The sequence below is a fragment of the Cyanistes caeruleus genome, chromosome 1, assembly GCF_971803275.1.
Source record: "Cyanistes caeruleus chromosome 1, bCyaCae1.hap1.1, whole genome shotgun sequence".
NCBI lineage: Eukaryota > Metazoa > Chordata > Aves > Passeriformes > Paridae > Cyanistes > Cyanistes caeruleus.
The window spans coordinates 1,185,741-1,206,642 of NC_141701.1; the positions used below are offsets into that span (position 1 = coordinate 1,185,741).

Genomic DNA, 20,902 nt, shown 5'->3' on the forward strand with positions numbered 1-20,902 from the left:
GACTGGGATGGACTGGGACGGACTGGGAGGGACTGGGATGTGTGGGATGGGACTGGGATGGACTGGGATAAACTGGGATGGACTGGGATGGACTGGGACGGACTGGGAGGGACTGGGATGGACTGGATTGAACTGGTTTGGACTGGTTTGGACTGTTCTGGACTGGGCTAGATTGGTTTGAACTGGTCTGGGTGCTTTGGACTGGCCTGAACAGGTTTGGACTGGTTTGGACTGGTCTGGATTGGTTTGGGCTGGTCTGAACTGGTTTGGACTGGTTTGGACTGGGCTGGATTATTTTGGACTGGTTTGGGTTGCTCTGGGCTGGTTTGGACTGGGCTGGACTGCTCTGAACTGGGAATGGCTCCCAGTTTGATTCAATAAATCCCAGTTTGATCCAATAAATCCCAGTTTGATCCAATAAATCCCAGTCTGACCCAATAAATCCCAGTTTGATCCAATAAATCCCAGTTTGAGTCAATAAATCCCAGTTTGAGTCAATAAATCCCAGTTTGATCCAATAAATCCCAGTTTGATCCAATAAATCCCAGTTTGACCCAATAAATCCCAGTTTGATCCAATAAATCCCAGTTTGAGCCAATAAATCCCAGTTTGATCCCATAAATCCCAGTTTGAGCCAATAAATCCCAGTTTGATCCCATAAATCCCAGTTTGAGCCAATAAATCCCAGTTTGAGCCAATAAATCCCAGTTTGATCCCATAAATCCCAGTTTGACCCAATAAATCCCAGTTTGAGCCAATAAATCCCAGTTTGATCCAATAAATCCCAGTTTGAGTCAATAAATCCCAGTTTGATCCAATAAATCCCAGTTTGATCCAATAAATCCCAGTTTGCTCCAGGATTTTGGGGATTTTTGGGATGGGGCTTTTCCCATTTGTTATCCCAGGAACCTGAACTGGTCTGGACTGGTCTGAACTGGTCTGAAATGGTCTGGACTGGTCTGGACTGGTCTGAACTGGTCTGAACTGGTCTGAACTGGTCTGGACTGGTCCGGACTGGTCTGGACTGGGATGGACTGGTCTGAACTGGTCTGAACTGGTCTGAACTGGTCTGAACTGGGATCAGCTCCCATTTTGCTCCAATCCCAGGAGAAAAGAACGGAATTGCTCCGGGGTTTTGGGGATTTTTGGGATCCGTTTATTATCCTGCATTTCTGCTGGCTCCGGTTTGAACTGGTCTGGACTGGTTTGGACTGGTCTGGACTGGTCTGGACTGGTCTGGACTGGTTTGGACTGGTCTGAACTGGTCTGGACTGGGAATGGTTCCCATTTGGATCCAATAAATCCCAGTTTGATCCCATAAATCCCAGTTTGTTCCAGGATTTGGGGGATTTTGGGGATTGGGCTCTTCCCATTTGATATCCCAGGAACCTGAACTGGTCTGAACTGGTTTGGACTGGTTTGAACTGGTTTGAACTGGTCTGAGCTGGTCTGAACTGGGATCAGCTCCCATTTTGCTCCAATGCCAGGAGAAAAGAACGGAATTGCTCCGGGGTTTTGGGGATTTTTGGGATCCATTTATTATCCTGCATTTCCACTGGCTCCGGTTTGAACTGGTCTGGACTGGTCTGGACTGGTTTGGACTGGTTTGGACTGGTCTGGACTGGTCTGGACTGGTCTGGACTGGTCTGGACTGGTTTGGACTGGTTTGGACCGGTCAGGCGTGCAGGAAGCGGTTGAAGGCGTTGTAGGCGGCCTCGAGGTCGAAGAGCATCTGCCGGACCTGGGAATCGTCGAGCTCGTCCGAGGCCGACATCGCGCTCAGCGTCTGCAGCCTGAAATTCCCACGATTCCCAAAAATTCCAGCTGGAATTCCTGAAATTCCCATCCCAGAATTCCCAAAAATTCCAGCCACAAGTCCTGAAATCCCACCCCAGAATTCCCAGAATTCCCAAGAAATTCCAGCTACAATTCCTGAAATTCCACCCCAGAATTCCCAAAAATTCCAGCCACAATTCCTGAAATTCCACCCCAGAATTCCCAAAAAATTCCAGCTGGAATTCCTGAAATTCCACCCCAGAATTCCCAAAAATTCCAGCCACAATTCCTGAAATTTCACCCCAGAATTCCCAAAAAATTCCAGCCAGAATTCCTGAAATTCCCACCCCCAAATTCCCCAAACTTCCCAAGAAATTCCAGCCAGAATTCCTGAAATTCCCACCCCAGAATTCCCAAAAATTCCAGCCACAATTCCTGAAATTCCACCCCAGAATTCCCAAAAAATTCCAGCCGGAATTCCTGAAATTCCCATCCCACAATTCCCAAAAATTCCAGCTAGAATTCCCATCCCAGAATTCCCAAAAAAATTCCAGCCACAATTCCTGAAATTTCACCCCAGAATTCCCAAGAAATTCCAGCCACAATTCCTGAAGTTCCCACCCCAGAATTCCCAAAAAATTCCAGCCAAAATTCCTGAAATTCCCACCCCAGAATTCCCAAAAAATTCCAGCTGGAATTCCTGAAATTCCCATCCCAGAATTCCCAAAAAATTCCAGCCGGAATTCCTGAAATTCCCACCCCCAAATTCCCCAAACTTCCCAAGTAATTCCAGCCACAAGTCCTGAAATTCCACCCCAGAATTCCCAAAAATTCCAGCCAGAATTCCTGAAATTCCACCCCAGAATTCCCAAAAATTCCAGCCACAATTCCTGAAATTCCACCCCAGAATTCCCAGAATTCCCAAGAAATTCCAGCCGGAATTCCTGAAATTCCACCCCAGAATTCCCAAAAATTCCAGCCACAATTCCTGAAATTCCCACCCCAGAATTCCCAAAAAATTCCAGCCGGAATTCCTGAAATTCCCATCCCAGAATTCCCCAGGGAATTCCAAAAAATTCCCCAAGAAACTGAAAAAATTGCTCTGGAAATTCCCAAAATTAAAAAAAAAAAACCAACCCCAAAATTCCTCAAATTCCCCCCCAAAATTCCCTAAAATTCCTTAAATTCCACCCCAAAATTCCCAAGGAAATTCCCAAAAAACTTTCCCTGAAAATTCTGAAAAAATTCCCAGAAAATTTCCAAAATTTAAAAAAAAAAATCCGCCCCAAATTCCTGAAATTCCCCCCAAAATTCCCAAAAAATTCCACATGAAATTCCTGAAATTCCCCCCAAAACTCCCAAAATTCCTAAAAAATTCCCAAAAAATTCCCTCAAAATTCCTGAAATTCCTTCCAAAAATTCCTTGAAAATTCCCAAAAAAATGCACTCAAAATTCCTGAAATTCCCTCCCCAAAATTCCCCCCAAAATCCAAAAATTCCACCTAAAATTTCCAAGATTCACCAAAAATTCCATGCAGAATTGTCACAATTCCCAAAAAAATCCCCAAAATTCCAACAATTCTCCCAGAAACTCCCAAAAATTCCCTCCCAAAAATTCCCAAAAAATTTACCCCAAAAACTCCCAAAATTCCCCCCAAAAATTCCCCCAAAATTCCCAAAAAATTCCACAAAAAAAATTCCTTAAATCCCAAAAAAATTCCCCTGAAAATTACCAGAATTCCTAAAAAAATCCCTCCCAAACTTCCAAAAAAAATCCCAAAATTCCCAAAATTCCAATCCTGGAATCCCCAAAATTCCAAAACAATTCCCAAAATTCCCCAATTTTCACTCCCAGAATTCCCAAAATTCCAAAACAATTCCCAAAATTCCCCAATTTTCACTCCCAGAATCCCCAAAATTCCAAAACAATTCCCAAAATTCCCCAATTTTCACTCCCAGAATTCCCAAAATTCCAAAACAATTCCCAAAATTCCCCAATTTTCACTCCCAGAATCCCCAAAATTCCCGATTTCTTCCCCAAAAATCCCAAATTTCCCAATTTTCTTCCCCCAAATTCCCTGATTTCCCTCTTAAATTTCATTCCCAAACTTCCCTGATTTCCTCCTGGGAATTTTTCCTTCCCAAAATTCTCCGAATTCTTGGATTTTTCTGGGAATTCCCGGAATTTTCCGGGTTTTTTTTGGGATCTCACCATTGATTCACCTTCTGGCGTCCCTCGAAATCCGGGGGCAGGGAGCTCATCCTGGTCATCGTCTCCATCAGCTCCCGCAAATCCGGCTGGATCTGCACATTCCCAAAAAAAATCCCGGAATTCCGGGAATTCGGGGGAAATTTGGGAATTTTTTGGGGATTTTTTTGGGATTTTTTAGGATTTTTTGGGATTTTTTTTTTTATTTTATTGGGAATTTTTGGGATTTTTTTGGAATTTTTTTTTTATTTTATTGGGAATTTTTGGGATTTTTGGGGTATTTTTCTATAATTTTATTGGGAATTTTATGGGATTTTTGGGGGATTTTTTGGGGGAATTTTTTTGATTTTTTGTGGGATTTTTTTGGATTTTATTGAGAATTTTTTGGGATTTTTTGGGGATTTTTGGGGAATTTTTCCGGGAATTTTTGGGATTTTTTTGGAATTTTTTTTTTATTTTATTGGGAATTTTTGGGATTTTTGGGGTATTTTTCTATAATTTTATTGAGAATTTTATGGGAGTTTTTGACAAATTTTTGGGGATTTTTTGGGGGAATTTTTGGGATTTTTTGTGGGATTTTTTGGGATTTTATTGAGAATTTTTGGGGATTTTTTGGGGATTTTTGGGGAATTTTTCCGGGAATTTTTGGGATTTTTTGGATTTTTTTTTTTAATTTTATTGGGAATTTTTGGGATTTTTGGGGTATTTTTCTATAATTTTCTTGGGAATTTTATGGGAGTTTTTGACAAATTTTTGGGAATTTTTTTGGGGAATTTTTGGGATTTTTTGTGGGATTTTTTTGGATTTTATTGAGAATTTTTTGCGATTTTTTTGGGATTTTTGGGGAATTTTTCCGGGAATTTTTGGGATTTTTTTGGATTTTTTTTTTTTTAATTTTATTGGGAATTTTTGGGATTTTTGGGGTATTTTTCTATAATTTTATTGGGAATTTTATGGGAGTTTTTGACAAATTTTTGGGAATTTTTTTGGGGAATTTTTGGGATTTTTTGTGGGATTTTTTTGGATTTTATTGAGAATTTTTTGGGATTTTTTGGGGATTTTTGGGGAATTTTTCCGGGAATTTTTGGGATTTTTTTGGAATTTTTTTTTTAATTTATTGGGAATTTTTGGGATTTTTGGGGTATTTTTTTATAATTTTCTTGGGAATTTTATGGGATTTTTTGGGAAATTTTTGGGGATTTTTTGGGGGAATTTTTTTGATTTTTTGTGGGATTTTTTGGGATTTTATTGAGAATTTTTTGGGATTTTTTTGGGATTTTTGGGGAATTTTTCCGGGAATTTTTGGGATTTTTTTGGAATTTTTTTTTTATTTTATTGGGAATTTTTGGGATTTTTGGGGTATTTTTTTATAATTTTCTTGGGAATTTTATGGGATTTTTTGGGAAATTTTTTGGGATTTTTGGGGGGAATTTTTTGGATTTTTTGTGGGATTTTTTTGGATTTTATTGAGAATTTTTTGGGATTTTTTGGGGATTTTTGGGGAATTTTTCCGGGAATTTTTGGGATTTTTTTGGAATTTTTTTTTTATTTTATTGGGAATTTTTGGGATTTTTTGGGTATTTTTCTATAATTTTATTGGGAATTTTATGGGAGTTTTTGGGAATTTTTTTGGGATTTTTGGGGGGAATTTTTTGGATTTTTTGTGGGTTTTTTTTGAGAATTTTTGGGGATTTTTTTGAGAATTTTTGGGGATTTTTTGGGGAATTTTTGGGATTTTTTTGGGATTTCTTTTTTTGGCTTTGGGGATTTTGGGGAGGATTTTTTGGGATTTTTTGGGAATTTTTGGGATTTTTTTTTCAACTTTTGGGATTTTATGGGGCTTTTTTTGGGGAATTTTATGGGATTTTTTTGGGATATTTTTTTCAGATTTTATTGGGATTTATTGGAATTTTGGGGGGATTTTTTTGGGGGGGTTTTCTTAGATTTTTGTGATGATTTTTAAGGAATTTATGGGGATTTTTTTGGGGAATTTCATGGGATCTTTGGGATCGGAATCGGGGGATTTTGGGAATTTTTGGGATTGGAATTTTGGGAATTTTTGGGTGTGGAATTGTGGGATTTTGGGAATTTTTGGGTGTGGGATTGGGGGATTTTGGGAATTTTTGGGTGTGGGATTTTAGGAATTTTTGGGATTGGAATTGTGGGATTTTGGGAATTTTTGGGTGTGGAATTGTGGGATTTTGGGAATTTTTGGGTGTGGAATTGTGGGAATTTTTGGGTGTGGAATTGTGGGATTTTGGGAATTTTTGGGTGTGGAATTGGGGGATTTTGGGAATTTTTGGGAACACCACCTCGTCCATGGCGCGGATCTCCAGGCGCAGTTTGTCCATGACCGTGATGAAAAGCTGCCGGAATTCCAAAGGAAATTTGGGATCATTCCCATCCCAAATCCCCCAAAATTCCCCCAAAAAACTCCCAAAATGTTCTCAAGAAATCCCCCAAAAAATCCCCAAAATTAAACAAAAATCTCCTTAAAATTCCTTAAAAACCCCCCAAAAATTCCCTGAAAATCCCCTAAAAATTCCCCCAAAATTCCCAAAAAGTTCCCAAGAAATCCTCAAAAAAATCCCCAAAATTAAACAAAAATTCACTTAAAATTCCCTAAAAATCCCAAAAAAATCCCTCCAAAATTCCCTGAAAATCCACAAAAAATTCCCAAAAAACACTCCAAGAATTCTCAAAAAATTCTCAAAAAAATCCCCCCAAAATTCTCAAAAAAATCTCCCAAAAATCTCAAAACTTCCTCACAAAAAACCAAAAAAATCCTCAAAAAATCCCCCCAAAATTCCCTGAAAATCCCCTAAAAATTCCCAAAAAATTCCCAAAAAAATTCCCAAAAATTTCCAAGAAACCCTCAAAAAAAATACTCAAAATTAAACAAAAATCCCCTTAAAATTCACTAAAATTCCCCAAAAAACTCCAAAAAAAATCCCAAAAATTTTTTTAAAAATCCCCCAAATTCCCAACTTCCCAGACATTCCCAGAATTCCCGGAATTCCCGGGAAATTCCCGTTTTCCCGCCCGTACGGAGACGATGTCGGCGATGCAGCGATTCAGGTTCCCAAAGAATTCCCCAGAAACACCAAAAATAACCCCAAAAATGCCCTAAAAAAGAACAAAAAAATCCCCAAAAAATTCCAAAAAATTCTGTTAAAACTCCCAAAAAAATCCACAAAAAATTCCCTGAAAATCCCCTAAAAATTCCCAAAAAATTCCCAAAAATTTCCCAAGAAACCCTCAAAAAATATCCCAAAAATTAAAGAAAAATCCCCTTAAAATTCACTAAAATTCCCCAAAAAACTCCAAAAAAAATCCTAAATAATTTTTTAAAAATCCCCCAAATTCCCAAATTCCCCAAACGCTCCCAGAATTCCCGGAATTCCCGGGAAATTCCCGTTTTTCCGCCCGTACGGAGACGATGTCGGCGATGCAGCGATTCAGGTTCCCAAAGAATTCCCCAGAAACACCAAAAATAACCCCAAAAATGCCCTAAAAAAGAACAAAAAAATCCCAAAAAAATCACAAAAAATTCTCTTAAAACTCCCCAAAAAAATCCACAAAAAATCCACAAAAAATTCCCTGAAAATCCCCTAAAAATCCCAAAAAAATTCCCAAAAATTTCCCAAGAAACCCTCAAAAAATATCCCCAAAATTAAACAAAAATCCCCTTAAAATTCACTAAAATTCCCCAAAAAACTCCAAAAAAAATCCCAAAAATTTTTTTAAAAATCCCCCAAATTCCCAAATTCCCCAGACATTCCCAGAATTCCCGGAATTCCCGGGAAATTCCCGTTTTCCCGCCCGTACGGAGACGATGTCGGCGATGCAGCGATTCAGGTTCCCAAAGAATTCCCCAGAAACACCAAAAATAACCCCAAAAATGCCCTAAAAAAGAACAAAAAAATCCCCCAAAAAATCCCAAAAAATTCTCTTAAAACTCCCCAAGAAAATCCACAAAAAATCCACAAAAAATTCCCTGAAAATCCCCTAAAAATTCCCAAAAAATTCCCAAAAATTTCCAAGAAACCCTCAAAAAATATCCCCAAAATTAAACAAAAATCCACTTAAAATTCCTTAAAAATCCCAAAAAAACTCCAAAAAAAATCCCAAAAATATAAAAAAAAATCCCCCAAATTCCCAAATTCCCCAGACATTCCCAGAATTCCCGGAATTCCCGGGAAATTCCCGTTTTCCCGCCCGTACGGAGACGATGTCGGCGATGCAGCGATTCAGGTTCCCAAAGAATTCCCCAGAAACACCAAAAATAACCCCAAAAATGCCCTAAAAAAGAACAAAAAAATCCCAAAAAATTCCAAAAAATTGTTAAAACTTCCAAAAAAATCCACAAAAAATTCCCTGAAAATCCCCTAAAAATTCCCTGAAAATTCCCAAAAATTTCCAAGAAACCCTCAAAAAAAATCCCCAAAATTAAAGAAAAATCCCCTTAAAATTCCTTAAAAATCCCAAAAAAACTCAAAAAAAAATCCTAAAAAATATAAAAAAAATCCCCCAAATTCCCAACTTCCCAGACATTCCCAGAATTCCCGGAATTCCTGGGAAATTCCCGTTTTTCCGCCCGTACGGAGACGATGTCGGCGATGCAGCGATTCAGGTTCCCAAAGAATTCCCCAGAAACACCAAAAATAACCCCAAAAATGCCCTAAAAAAGAACAAAAAAATCCCCAAAAAATCCCAAAAAATTCTCTTAAAACTCCCCAAGAAATTCCCCAAAATTTCCCAAAAATCCCCACAAAAATCCCAAAATATCCCCTAAAAATCCACAAAAAATTCCAGAAAAATTCCCCCAAAATAAAAAAAAAATTCCCCCCAAATCCACAAAAAAATCCCCCCAAAATTACAAAAAATTAAAAAAAAAAACCCCAAAAAATCCTCAAAAAAACTCCAAAAAAACAAAAAAAAAATCCCCCAAAATTCTCAAAAAGTCACTCCAAAAATCTCAAAACTTCCTCACAAGAAACCAAAAAAATCCTCAAAAAATCCCCCCAAAATTCCCTGAAAATCCCCTAAAAATCCCAAAAAAATTCCCAAAAATTTCCCAAGAAACCCTCAAAAAATATCCCAAAAATTAAAGAAAAATCCCCTTAAAATTCACTAAAATTCCCCAAAAAACTCCAAAAAAAATCCCAAAAAATTTTTTAAAAATCCCCCAAATCCCCAAAATCCCAGACATTCCCAGAATTCCCGGAATTCCCGGGAAATTCCCGTTTTTCCGCCCGTACGGAGACGATGTCGGCGATGCAGCGATTCAGGTTCCCAAAGAATTCCCCAGAAACACCAAAAATAACCCCAAAAATGCCCTAAAAAGTAACAAAAAAAATCCCAAAAAAATCACAAAAAATTCTCTTAAAACTCCCAAAAATAATCCACAAAAAATCCACAAAAAATTCCCTGAAAATCCCCTAAAAATTCCCAAAAAATTCCCAAAAATTTCCAAGAAACCCTCAAAAAAATCCCCAAAATTAAACAAAAATCCCCTTAAAATCCCAAAAAAACTCCAAAAAAAATCCCAAAAAATATAAAAAAATCCCCCAAATTCCCCAGACATTCCCAGAATTCCCGGAATTCCCGGGAAATTCCCGTTTTCCCGCCCGTACGGAGACGATGTCGGCGATGCAGCGATTCAGGTTCCCAAAGAATTCCCCAGAAACACCAAAAATAACCCCAAAAATGCCCTAAAAAAGAACAAAAAAATCCCCAAAAAATTCCAAAAAATTCTGTTAAAACTCCCAAAAAAATCCACAAAAAATTCCCTGAAAATCCCCTAAAAATTCCCAAAAAATTCCCAAAAATTTCCAAGAAACCCTCAAAAAAATCCCCAAAATTAAACAAAAATCCACTTAAAATTCCTTAAAAATCCCAAAAAAACTCCAAAAAAAAATCCCAAAAAATATAAAAAAATCCCCCAAATTCCCAAATTCCCCAGACATTCCCAGAATTCCCGGAATTCCCGGGAAATTCCCGTTTTTCCGCCCGTACGGAGACGATGTCGGCGATGCAGCGATTCAGGTTCCCAAAGAATTCCCCAGAAACACCAAAAATAACCCCAAAAATGCCCTAAAAAAGAACAAAAAAATCCCCCCAAAAATCCCCAAAAATTCTCTTAAAACTCCCCAAGAAATTCCCTAAAATTTCCCAAAAATCCCCACAAAAATCCCAAAATATCCCCTAAAAATCCACAAAAAAATCCAGAAAAATTCCCCCAAAATAAAAAAAAAATTCCCCCCAAATCCACAAAAAATTCACAAAAAAATCCCCCCAAAATTACAAAAATTAAAAAAAAAAACCCAAAAAAATCCTCAAAAAAACTCCCAAAAAACCAAAAAAAATCCCCCAAAATTCTCAAAAAATCACTCCAAAAATCTCAAAACTTCCTCACAAAAAACCAAAAAAATCCTCAAAAAATCCTCCCAAAATTCCCTGAAAATTCCCTAAAAATTCCCTAAAAATTCCCAAAAATTTCCAAGAAACCCTCAAAAAAAAATCCCCAAAATTAAAGAAAAATCCCCTTAAAATTCCTTAAAAATCCCAAAAAAACTCCAAAAAAAATCCCAAAAAATTTTTTAAAAATCCCCCAAATTCCCAAATTCCCCAGACATTCCCAGAATTCCCAGAATTCCCGGGAAATTCCCGTTTTCCCGCCCGTACGGAGACGATGTCGGCGATGCAGCGATTCAGGTTCCCAAAGAATTCCCCAGAAACACCAAATATAACCCCAAAAATGCCCTAAAAAGTAACAAAAAAAATCCCAAAAAAATCCAAAAAAATTCTCTTAAAACTCCCCCAAAAAATCCACAAAAAATTCCCTGAAAATCCCCTAAAAATTCCCTAAAAATTCCCAAAAATTTCCAAGAAACCCTCAAAAAATATCCCAAAAATTAAAGAAAAATCCACTTAAAATTCCTTAAAAATCCCAAAAAAACTCAAAAAAAAATCCTAAAAAATATAAAAAAAATCCCCCAAATTCCCAAATTCCCCAGACATTCCCAGAATTCCCGGAATTCCCGGGAAATTCCCGTTTTTCCGCCCGTACGGAGACGATGTCGGCGATGCAGCGATTCAGGTTCCCAAAGAATTCCCCAGAAACACCAAAAATAACCCCAAAAATGCCCTAAAAAAGAACAAAAAAATCCCCCAAAAAATCCCCAAAAATTCTCTTAAAACTCCCCAAGAAATTCCCTAAAATTTCCCAAAAATCCCCACAAAAATCCCAAAATATCCCCTAAAAATCCACAAAAAAATCCAGAAAAATTCCCCCAAAATAAAAAAAAAATTCCCCCCAAATCCACAAAAAATTCACAAAAAAATCCCCCCAAAATTACAAAAATTAAAAAAAAAAATACAAAAAAATCCTCAAAAAAACTCCCAAAAAACCAAAAAAAAATCCCCCAAAATTCTCAAAAAGTCACTCCAAAAATCTCAAAACTTCCTCACAAGAAACCAAAAAAATCCTCAAAAAATCCCCCCAAAATTCCCTGAAAATCCCCTAAAAATTCCCAAAAAATTCCCAAAAAATTCCCAAAAATTTCCCAAGAAACCCTCAAAAAATATCCCAAAAATTAAACAAAAATCCACTTAAAATTCCTTAAAAATCCCAAAAAAACTCAAAAAAAAATCCTAAAAAATATAAAAAAAATCCCCCAAATTCCCAAATTCCCCAGACATTCCCAGAATTCCCGGAATTCCCGGGAAATTCCCGTTTTTCCGCCCGTACGGAGACGATGTCGGCGATGCAGCGATTCAGGTTCCCAAAGAATTCCCCAGAAACACCAAAAATAACCCCAAAAATGCCCTAAAAAAGAACAAAAAAATCCCCAAAAAATTCCAAAAAATTCTGTTAAAACTTCCAAAAAAATCCACAAAAAATTCCCTGAAAATCCCCTAAAAATTCCCTGAAAATTCCCAAAAATTTCCAAGAAACCCTCAAAAAAAATCCCCAAAATTAAAGAAAAATCCCCTTAAAATTCCTTAAAAATCCCAAAAAAACTCAAAAAAAAATCCTAAAAAATATAAAAAAAATCCCCCAAATTCCCAAATTCCCCAGACATTCCCAGAATTCCCGGAATTCCCGGGAAATTCCCGTTTTCCCGCCCGTACGGAGACGATGTCGGCGATGCAGCGATTCAGGTTCCCTTTGTCGTCCTTGATGGTGATGGGTCGATCCTCGCGGATCCGTTCCATGGCCAGGGGACAATCCAGCTGGAAAATTCCCGGAATTCCCACCATTCCCAAAAAATTCCCAATCCTCTGGCACGCCTCGAGCCCCAAATCCTCGGAATTCCCAAAAAAATCCCCATAAAAATATTAAAAAAACCAAAAAAAATCTGAGTTTTAATCCCAAATATTCTCATTTTCAGGCCCAAAATTCCCAAAATTCCCGGATTTTCCAATCCACCATCCAAATTCAGGCCCAAAATTCCCGGAATTCCTGCAAAAATTCCCATAAAAATAAAAAAAAACAACAAAAAATCTGAATTTTAGTCCCAAATATTCTCATTTCTGGCTCAAAATTCCCAAAATTTCTAAAATTCCCAAATATCCCAATCCACCATCCAAAGTCACGCCTAAAATTCCTGAAATTCCCACCAAAATCCCCCCAAAATCTGAATTTTAATCCCAAATATTCTCATTCCAGGCTCAAAGAAAATCAAAATAAATCCCAAAAAGTTCCCAAAAAAATTCTTCTAAAAACTCCCATTTTTTCTCAAATTCCCAAAATTCCTGAATTCCCAAAATTCCCCAATTTCATTCCCGAATTTTTCCATTTCACTTCACTTCTCGCCCAAATTACCTCAAAAATCCCTAAAAAATCCCCAAAAAACCCCCCAAAAATCCAAAAAAAACCCCCCAAAAATCCCCAAAAATTCCAAAAGAAATTCTTCTAAAAACTCCCATTTTTTCTCAAATTCCCAAAATTCCTGAATTCCCAAAATTCCACAATTTCATTCCTAAATTTTTCCATTTCACTTCACTTCTCCCCCAAATTACCTCAAAAATCCCTAAAAAATCCCCAAAAAACCCCCAAAAAATCCAAAAAAAAACCCCCCAAAATCCCCAAAAATTCCAAAAAAAATTCTTCTAAAAACTCCCATTTTTTCTCAAATTCCCAAAATTCCTGAATTCCCAAAATTCCCCAATTTCATTCCCAAATTTTTTCATTTCGCTTCACTTCTCCCCCAAATTACCTCAAAAATCCCTAAAAAATCCAAAAAAAACCCCCAAAAATCCCCAAAAATCCCAAAAAAATTCTGAAAAAAATCCCAAAAAATCCCAAAAAATCCCGAATTCCCAAAATTCCCAAAATTCCCGGAATTCCCACCCGGAATTTCCGGCAGAACTCATCGATGGACGCGATCTCCGCTCCCTGCACCCGCTTCCCTCAATCCCCAAATTCCAGCTCCAAATTCCCAAAATTCCCAGATTTCATTCCCAGATTTTTCCATTTGATTTTTCCGGTTCAACCCCAAAATTCCCTCAAAAATCCTCCCCCAAAAAATCCCAAAAATCCCCCAAAATATTCCCAAAAAACCCCCCAAAAACCCCCAAAATCCAAAATTTTCGCCCCAAATTTCCAATCCCAAAATTCCCAAATTTTTCCATTTCACTTCTCCACTTCAAACCCAAAATTCCCAAAAAAATCCCCCCAAAAATAAAAAAAAATCCCAAAAATTCAAAAAAAAACCAAAAAAAACCCCCCCAAAATCCCAAATTTCTGCTTCAAGTCCCCAATCCCAAAATTCCCAAAATTCCCAAGTTTCATTCCCAAATTTTTCCAATTAATTTCTCCATTTCAACCCCAAAATTCCCTCAAAATCCCCAAAAAACCCTCCAAAAAAATAAAAAAAATCCCCAAAATTCCAAAAATAATCCAAAAAAAACCCCCAAAAATTCCCCAAAAGCCCCAAAATCCCGAATTTTTGCCCCAAATTCCCAATCCCAGAATTCCCAAATTTCATTCCCGAATTTTTCCAATTAATTTCTCCACTTCAACCCCAAATTTCCCTCAACGTCCCCCCTAAAAAACTCAAAAAAATGAAGAAAAAACCCCCAAAATTCCCCCCAAAAAATCCCAAAAATTCCAAAAAAAAAGCCTCAAAAATCCCAAATTTCTGCTTCAAGTCCCCAATCCCAAAATTCCCAAAATTCCCAAGTTTCATTCCCAAATTTTTCCAATTAATTTCTCCATTTCATCCCCAAAATTCCCTCAAAATCCCCAAAAAACCCTCCAAAAAATAAAAAAAAATCCAAAAATCCCCCAAAAATCCCAAAAAATTCCCAAAAAATTCCCAAAAAGCCCCAAAATCCCAAATTTTTGCCCCAAATTCCCAATCCCAGAATTCCCAAATTTCATTCCCGAATTTTTCCAATTAATTTCTCCGTTTCAACCCCAAATTTCCCTCAACGTCCCCCAAAAAAACTCAAAAAAATGAAGAAAAAACCCCAAAATTCCCCCCAAAAAAATCCAAAAAATTCCAAAAAAACGCCCCAAAAAACCCAAAATTCTGCTTCAAATCCCCAATCCCAAAATTCCCAAAATTCCCAAGTTTCATTCCCGAATTTTTCCAATTAATTTCTCCATTTCATCCCCAAAATTCCCTCAAAGTCCCCAAAAAACCTCCAAAAAATTAAAAAAAATCCAAAAATCCCCCCAAAAATCCCAAAAAATTCCCAAAAAATTCCCAAAAAGCCCCAAAATCCCAAATTTTTGCCCCAAATTCCCAATCCCAAAATTCCCAAATTTTTCCATTTCACTTCTCCACTTCAACCCCAAAATTCCCAAAAAAATCCCCCCAAAAATAAAAAAAAATCCCAAAAATTCAAAAAAAACCACCCCAAAAATCCCAAATTTCTGCTTCAAATCCCCAATCCCAAAATTCCCAAAATTCCCAAGTTTCATTCCCAAATTTTTTCAATTAATTTCTCCGTTTCATCCCCAAAATTCCCTCAAAGTCCCCAAAAACCCTCCAAAAAATAAAAAAAAATCCAAACCCCCCCCCAAAATCCCCAAAAATCCCAATAAATCCCAAAAAGTCCCAAATTTCTGCCCCAAATTCCCAATCCCAAAATTCCCAAATTTTTCCATTTCACTTCTCCACTTCAACCCCAAAATTCCCAAAAAAATCCCCCCAAAAATAAAAAAAATAATCCCAAAAATTCCAAAAAAAATGCCCCAAAAATCCCAAATTTCTGCTTCAAATCCCCAATCCCAAAATTCCCAAGTTTCATTCCCAAATTTTTCCAATTAATTTCTCCGTTTCATCCCCAAAATTCCCTCAAAGTCCCCAAAAACCCTCCAAAAAATAAAAAAAATCCAAAAAATTCCAAAAATAATCCAAAAAAATCCCCAAAAAAATTCCCAAAAAGCCCCAAACTCCCAAATTTTTGCCCCAAATTCCCAATCCCAGAATTCCCAAATTTCATTCCCAAATTTTTCCAATTAATTTCTCCACTTCAACCCCAAATTTCCCTCAACGTCCCCCAAAAAAACTCAAAAAAATGAAGAAAAAACCCCCAAATTCCCCCCAAAAAATCCCCAAAATTAAAAAAAAAACGCCCCAAAAATCCCAAATTTCTGCTTCAAGTCCCCAATCCCAAAATTCCCAAAATTCCCAAGTTTCATTCCCAAATTTTTCCAATTAATTTCTCCATTTCATCCCCAAAATTCCCTCAAAATCCCCAAAAAACCCTCCAAAAAAATAAAAAAAAATCCAAAAATCCCCCAAAAATCCCAAAAAATTCCCAAAAAATTCCCAAAAAGCCCCAAAATCCCAAATTTTTGCCCCAAATTCCCAATCCCAAAATTCCCAAATTTCATTCCCGAATTTTTCCAATTAATTTCTCCACTTCAACCCCAAATTTCCCTCAACGTCCCCCCAAAAAAACTCAAAAAAATGAAGAAAAACCCCAAAATTCCCCCCAAAAAATCCCAAAAATTCAAAAAAAATGCCCCAAAAATCCCAAATTTGTGCTTCAAATCCCCAATCCCAAAATTCCCAAAATTCCCAAGTTTCATTCCCAAATTTTTCCAATTAATTTCTCCATTTCATCCCCAAAATTCCCTCAAAATCCCCAAAAAACCCTCCAAAAAATAATAAAAATCCCCCAAATTCCAAAAAAAACCCACAAAAATTCCCAAAAAGCCCCAAAATCCCAAATTTTTGCCCCAAATTCCCAATCCCAGAATTCCCAAATTTCATTCCCGAATTTTTCCAATTAATTTCTCCACTTCAACCCCAAAATTCCCTCAAAATCCCGCAAAAAAAACCTCCAAAAAAATTTAAAAAAATCCAAAAAATTCCCCAAAAAAATCCCAAAAATTCCCCTAAAATCCCAATTTTCCTCCCGAATCCCAGAATTCCCCAAATTCCCGGAATTCCCACCCGGAATTTCCGGCAGAACTCATCGATGGACGCGATCTCCGCTCCCTGCACCTGTTTGAGGGCAGCCTTGAACTGAACCAACAGCCGGGAACAGGCGGCCGTGTACCTGAAAAATCCCGGGAAAAATCCCAAATCCGGGAATTCTTTTAAGGAATTCTTGATTTTTCCGGGGTTTTTGGGGAGTTTTTTGGGAATTTTTGGCCGTACTCGTTGGGGGTGACGCAGTCTTTGATGTAGGCCTTCTCCAGAGCCTGCAGCGTCTTCACCACCGCAAACAGCTCGGCCATGTTGTCGTACCTGGGAACGTTCCGGAATGTTCTGGGCTGGTCTGGGATGATCTGGGGTGTTTGGGGATTTTTTTGGGATTTTTTTGGGATTTTTGGGGGAATTTTTGGGGATTTTTTGGGATTTTTTGGGGGAATTTTTGGGGATTTTTTGGGGATTTTTTTGGGATTTTTTGGGGATTTTTGGGGATTTTTTGGGGAATTTTTTGGGATTTTTTGGGGATTTTTGGGGGAATTTTTGGGGAATTTTTTGGGAATTTTTTGGGATATTTTGGGGATTTTTGGGGGAATTTTTGGGGATTTTTTGGGAATTTTGGGGGATTTTTTGGGGATTTTTTGGGATTTTTTGGGGAATTTTTTGTGATTTTTTGGGGATTTTTGGGGGAATTTTGGGGGATTTTTTGGGAATTTTGGGGGATTTTTTGGGGATTTTTTGGGGAATTTTTTTGGATTTTTTGGGGATTTTTGGGGGAATTTTTGGGGATTTTTTGGGAATTTTGGGGGATTTTTTGGGGATTTTTTGGGGAATTTTTTTGGATTTTTTGGGGATTTTGGGGGGAATTTTTGGGGATTTTTTGGGGAATTTTTTGGGATTTTTGGGGATTTTTTGGGAATTTTTTGGGATTTTTTGGGGATTTTTGGGGGATATTTTGGGGATTTTTTGGGAATTTTTTGGGATATTTTGGGGATTTTTGGGGGAATTTTTGGGGATTTTTTGGGAATTTTGGGGGATTTTTTGGGGATTTTTTGGGATTTTTTGGGGAATTTTTTGTGATTTTTTGGGGATTTTTGGGGAATTTTTGGGGATTTTTTGGGAATTTTGGGGGATTTTTTGGGGATTTTTTGGGGAATTTTTTTGGATTTTTTGGGGATTTTTGGGGCAATTTTTGGGGATTTTTTGGGGATTTTTTGGGATTTTTTGGGGATTTTTGGGGGATATTTTGGGGATTTTTTGGGAATTTTTGGGGATTTTTTGGGGATTTTTGGGGATTTTTTGGGGAATTTTGGGGGATTTTTTGGGGATTTTTGGGGATTTTTTGGGGAATTTTTGGGAGATTTTTTGGGGAATTTTTGGGGGGATTTTTTTGGGTTTTAAGGGAATTTTTGGGGAATTTTTGGGAGCTTTGATGGAATTTTGGGGGGATTTTGAGGATTTTTGGGGGAGGTTGGGGGATTTTTGAGAATTTTGGGGAAATTTTTGGGGTTATTTGGGGAATTTTGGGGGAGTTTTTGGAGATTTTCGGGAATTTTGGGGGGATATTTGGAGAATTTTGGGGGGAATTTTGGGGGGAATTTTAGGATTTTTAGGGAACGTTTGGGAGTGGAGAGAACGTTTAGGAATTTTGGGGAGTTTATGGGAATTTTTAGTAATTTTGGGTAATTTTTGGGATATTTGAGAATACTTGAGAATATTCAGGAATATTTGGAAATGGAGAGAATATTTAGGAATATTTGGTGAGGTTTGGGAATGGTGGAAATAGTTGGGAATATTCCGGAATAACGGGAATAACGGGATACTGGGATGGGATAATGGGATACTGGGATGGACTGGGATGGACTGGGATGGACTGGGATGGGATACTGGGATACTGGGATGGGATACTAGGATGGACTGGGATGGACTGGGATGGACTGGGATGGGATAATGGGATACTGGGATGGACTGGGATGGACTGGGATGGACTGGGATGGGATACTGGGATACTGGGATGGGATACTAGGATGGACTGGGATGGACTGGGATGGACTGGGATGGGATAATGGGATACTGGGATGGACTGGGATGGGATAATGGGATACTGGGATAATGGGATACTGGGATGGACTGGGATGGACTGGGATGGACTGGGATGGACTGGGATGGGATAATGGGATACTGGGATGGGATAATGGGATACTGGGATGGACTGGAATGGGTAATGGGATACTGGGATGGACTGGGATGGACTGGGATGGACTGGGATGGGATAACGGGATCCTGGGATGGACTGGGATGGGATAATGGGATACTGGGATGGGATAATGGGATACTGGGATGGACTGGGATGGGATAATGGGACACTGGGATGGGATAATGGGATACTGGGATGGACTGGGATGGGATAATGGGATACTGGGATGGGATAATGGGATACTGGGATGGGATAACGGGATACTGGGATGGACTGGGATGGGATAATGGGATACTGGGATGGGATAATGGGATACTGGGATGGACTGGGATGGGATAATGGGATACTGGGATGGGATAATGGGATACTGGGATGGACTGGGATGGACTGGGATGGGATACTGGGATAGACTGGGATGGGATAATGGGACACTGGGATGGACTGGGATGGGATAATGGGATACTGGGATAGACTGGGATGGGATAATGGGATACTGGGATGGACTGGGATGGGATACTGGGATACTGGGTTGGGATACTGGGATGGACTGGGATGGGATAATGGGATACTGGGAAGGACTGGGATGGATTTGGATGGACTGGGATGGGATAATGGGATACTGGGATGGGATAACGGGATACTGGGATGGACTGGAATGGGATAATGGGGTAATGGGATGGACTGGGATTGATTTGAATGGATTTGGATAGACTGGGATTAACTGGGATGAGATACTGGGATGGATTTCAATGGACTGGGATGGGATAACGGGATACTGGGATGGACTGAGATGGGATAATGGAATACTGGGATGGGATAATGGGATACTGGGATGGACTGGGATGGGATAATGGGATGGACTGGGATTGATTTGAACGGATTTACATAGACTGGGATTAACTGGGATGAGATACTGGGATGGACTGGGATGGATTTCAATGAACTGGGATGGGATAATGGGATACTGGGATGGGATACTGGGATACTGGGATGGACTGGGATGAGATACTGGGAAGGACTGGGATGGATTTGGAATGACTGGGATGGGATAACGGGATACTGGGAAGGACTGGGATGGATTTGGATGGACTGGGATGGATTTGGATGGACTGGAACCGACTGGGATTAAATCCCAACCCCAAACGCCTCCATCCCCATCCCAAAATCCCCAAAATTCCCTCACTCACTTCTCCCTCTCGCGGGCGTTCTTGTAGAGCTTCACCTCCTGCGGGGAGAGCAGACACAAAATTCCCGAAATTCCTGGATATTCCCAAAATTCCCAAATTTCCAGGGGTCATTCCCGGTCATATTTGGGCATTTCCGGCTATTTCCGGTCATCCTCGGCCATTTCCGGAGACCTCCGGTCATCCTCGGCCATTTCCGGAGACCCCCGGGCATTTCCGGCCATCTTCGGCCGTTCTCGGCTATTCCCGACCCGCACTCACCTCGTAAAGCTCCGGTTTGTTCCCAGGCGCTGCTGTGGGAGGAAGGAAAGGGTTAAAAGGGAGGAAAACCGGGAATTCCATCCCGGGAATTTCGGGATCATCCCAAGGGATCCCATCACGGCAATTCCGGGATCGCTCCCGCCTCTCACCGCCCATCCCGGCCGGGCCCGCGATGCCGTGGAACATCCCCGGCGGAGCCTGGAGGGCTCTGGGCCCTCTCCTCGATCCCGATTATCCCGATAATCCCGATAATTCCGATCCCGACGATCCCGGTCCGGTTCCCGGCGGCTCCGCGGCGCTTCCGCCTCTTTCCGTACACACTCCCACACGTCCCTCCCCTTCCGGCAGAACTCGGCGTTCCATTGGCTGAGCCACTCCGCATCTCTGCTTTCTCTTTTCTGATTGGATCTTGGAACTGTCAATCAAGCTGGTTGCCAAGCGACGGCGACAGAGAGGCCGCACTGAGTTTTCCGTACAACTTTGCCTTCCCATAATCCCCTTCTCCTTAAGTCCCGCCTACTCCGGCGTGTCTATGCATCCAATTGCCTCATTCTTTCCACCTTTCCGTTTTCTCGTCGCTGATTGGTTCTTGGAACCATCAATCAGAGCGGTTACCTAGCGACGCCGCTATGTTGATCCCGCCATGGCCGCGGCCGTGGAGGAGCCTACTCTGCCCGGCGAAACACCGCGGGCGGCCATAACCGGGATGACAGAGGCGCTTTCTGATCTTTCGTGGCTGAAATAAACCTTGGCTCGACCGCGGCCGTGTCCGTGTGTCCGTACGGCGTTTTTCCGTACAACCTTCCTTCCCACAACCCCTTTCTCCCTTGATCCCGCCTATTATGCCAGCAAGCCCGCACCCCAGTGGCTGATTAAC

General features: G+C 39.5%; 1 protein-coding gene across 7 annotated transcripts; it reads right to left on the minus strand.

Annotated features, from left to right (window-relative positions):
* Window positions 1–1,133: 1,133 nt before the first annotated feature.
* VPS28 (VPS28 subunit of ESCRT-I) lies at window positions 1,134–20,838 on the minus strand. Of its 7 annotated transcripts, none has more exons than XR_015282731.1 (10): window positions 20,175–20,838; window positions 20,026–20,057; window positions 19,768–19,805; window positions 16,612–16,701; window positions 16,405–16,510; window positions 12,122–12,223; window positions 6,298–6,351; window positions 3,989–4,080; window positions 1,613–1,793; window positions 1,134–1,191 (listed from the first exon to the last, which is right to left on the minus strand). XR_015282731.1 is itself a non-coding variant. In XM_086875831.1 (10 exons), exons 1-9 carry the CDS (start codon window positions 20,209–20,211, stop codon window positions 1,676–1,678), a joined length of 669 nt encoding a protein of 222 aa, XP_086731957.1. In that variant the 5' UTR covers window positions 20,212–20,828; the 3' UTR covers window positions 1,134–1,251; window positions 1,673–1,675. The 7 variants fall into 7 exon arrangements, 4 of the variants coding, with proteins under 4 accessions (XP_086731957.1, XP_086731947.1, XP_086731943.1 ...); XR_015282722.1 differs by having other exon boundaries at window positions 19,768–19,840; window positions 20,175–20,492; XR_015282736.1 differs by having other exon boundaries at window positions 20,026–20,054; window positions 20,175–20,364.
* Between the last annotated feature and the right edge of the window lie 64 nt (window positions 20,839–20,902).

Bases quoted from the DNA above. Each gene is read 5' to 3' on its own strand.
- VPS28 (XM_086875817.1), bottom strand. From the start codon at position 20,407: ATGCGGAGTGGCTCAGCCAATGGAACGCCGAGTTCTGCCGGAAGGGGA. The intron at 16,511-16,611 runs GTACGGCCAAAA...GGGATTTTTCAG, and splicing joins GACTGCGTCACCCCCAACGA to GTACACGGCCGCCTGTTCCC. The intron at 1,794-3,988 runs GTGAGATCCCAA...TGGGAATTTCAG, and splicing joins CGCCAGAAGGTGAATCAATG to GCTGCAGACGCTGAGCGCGA.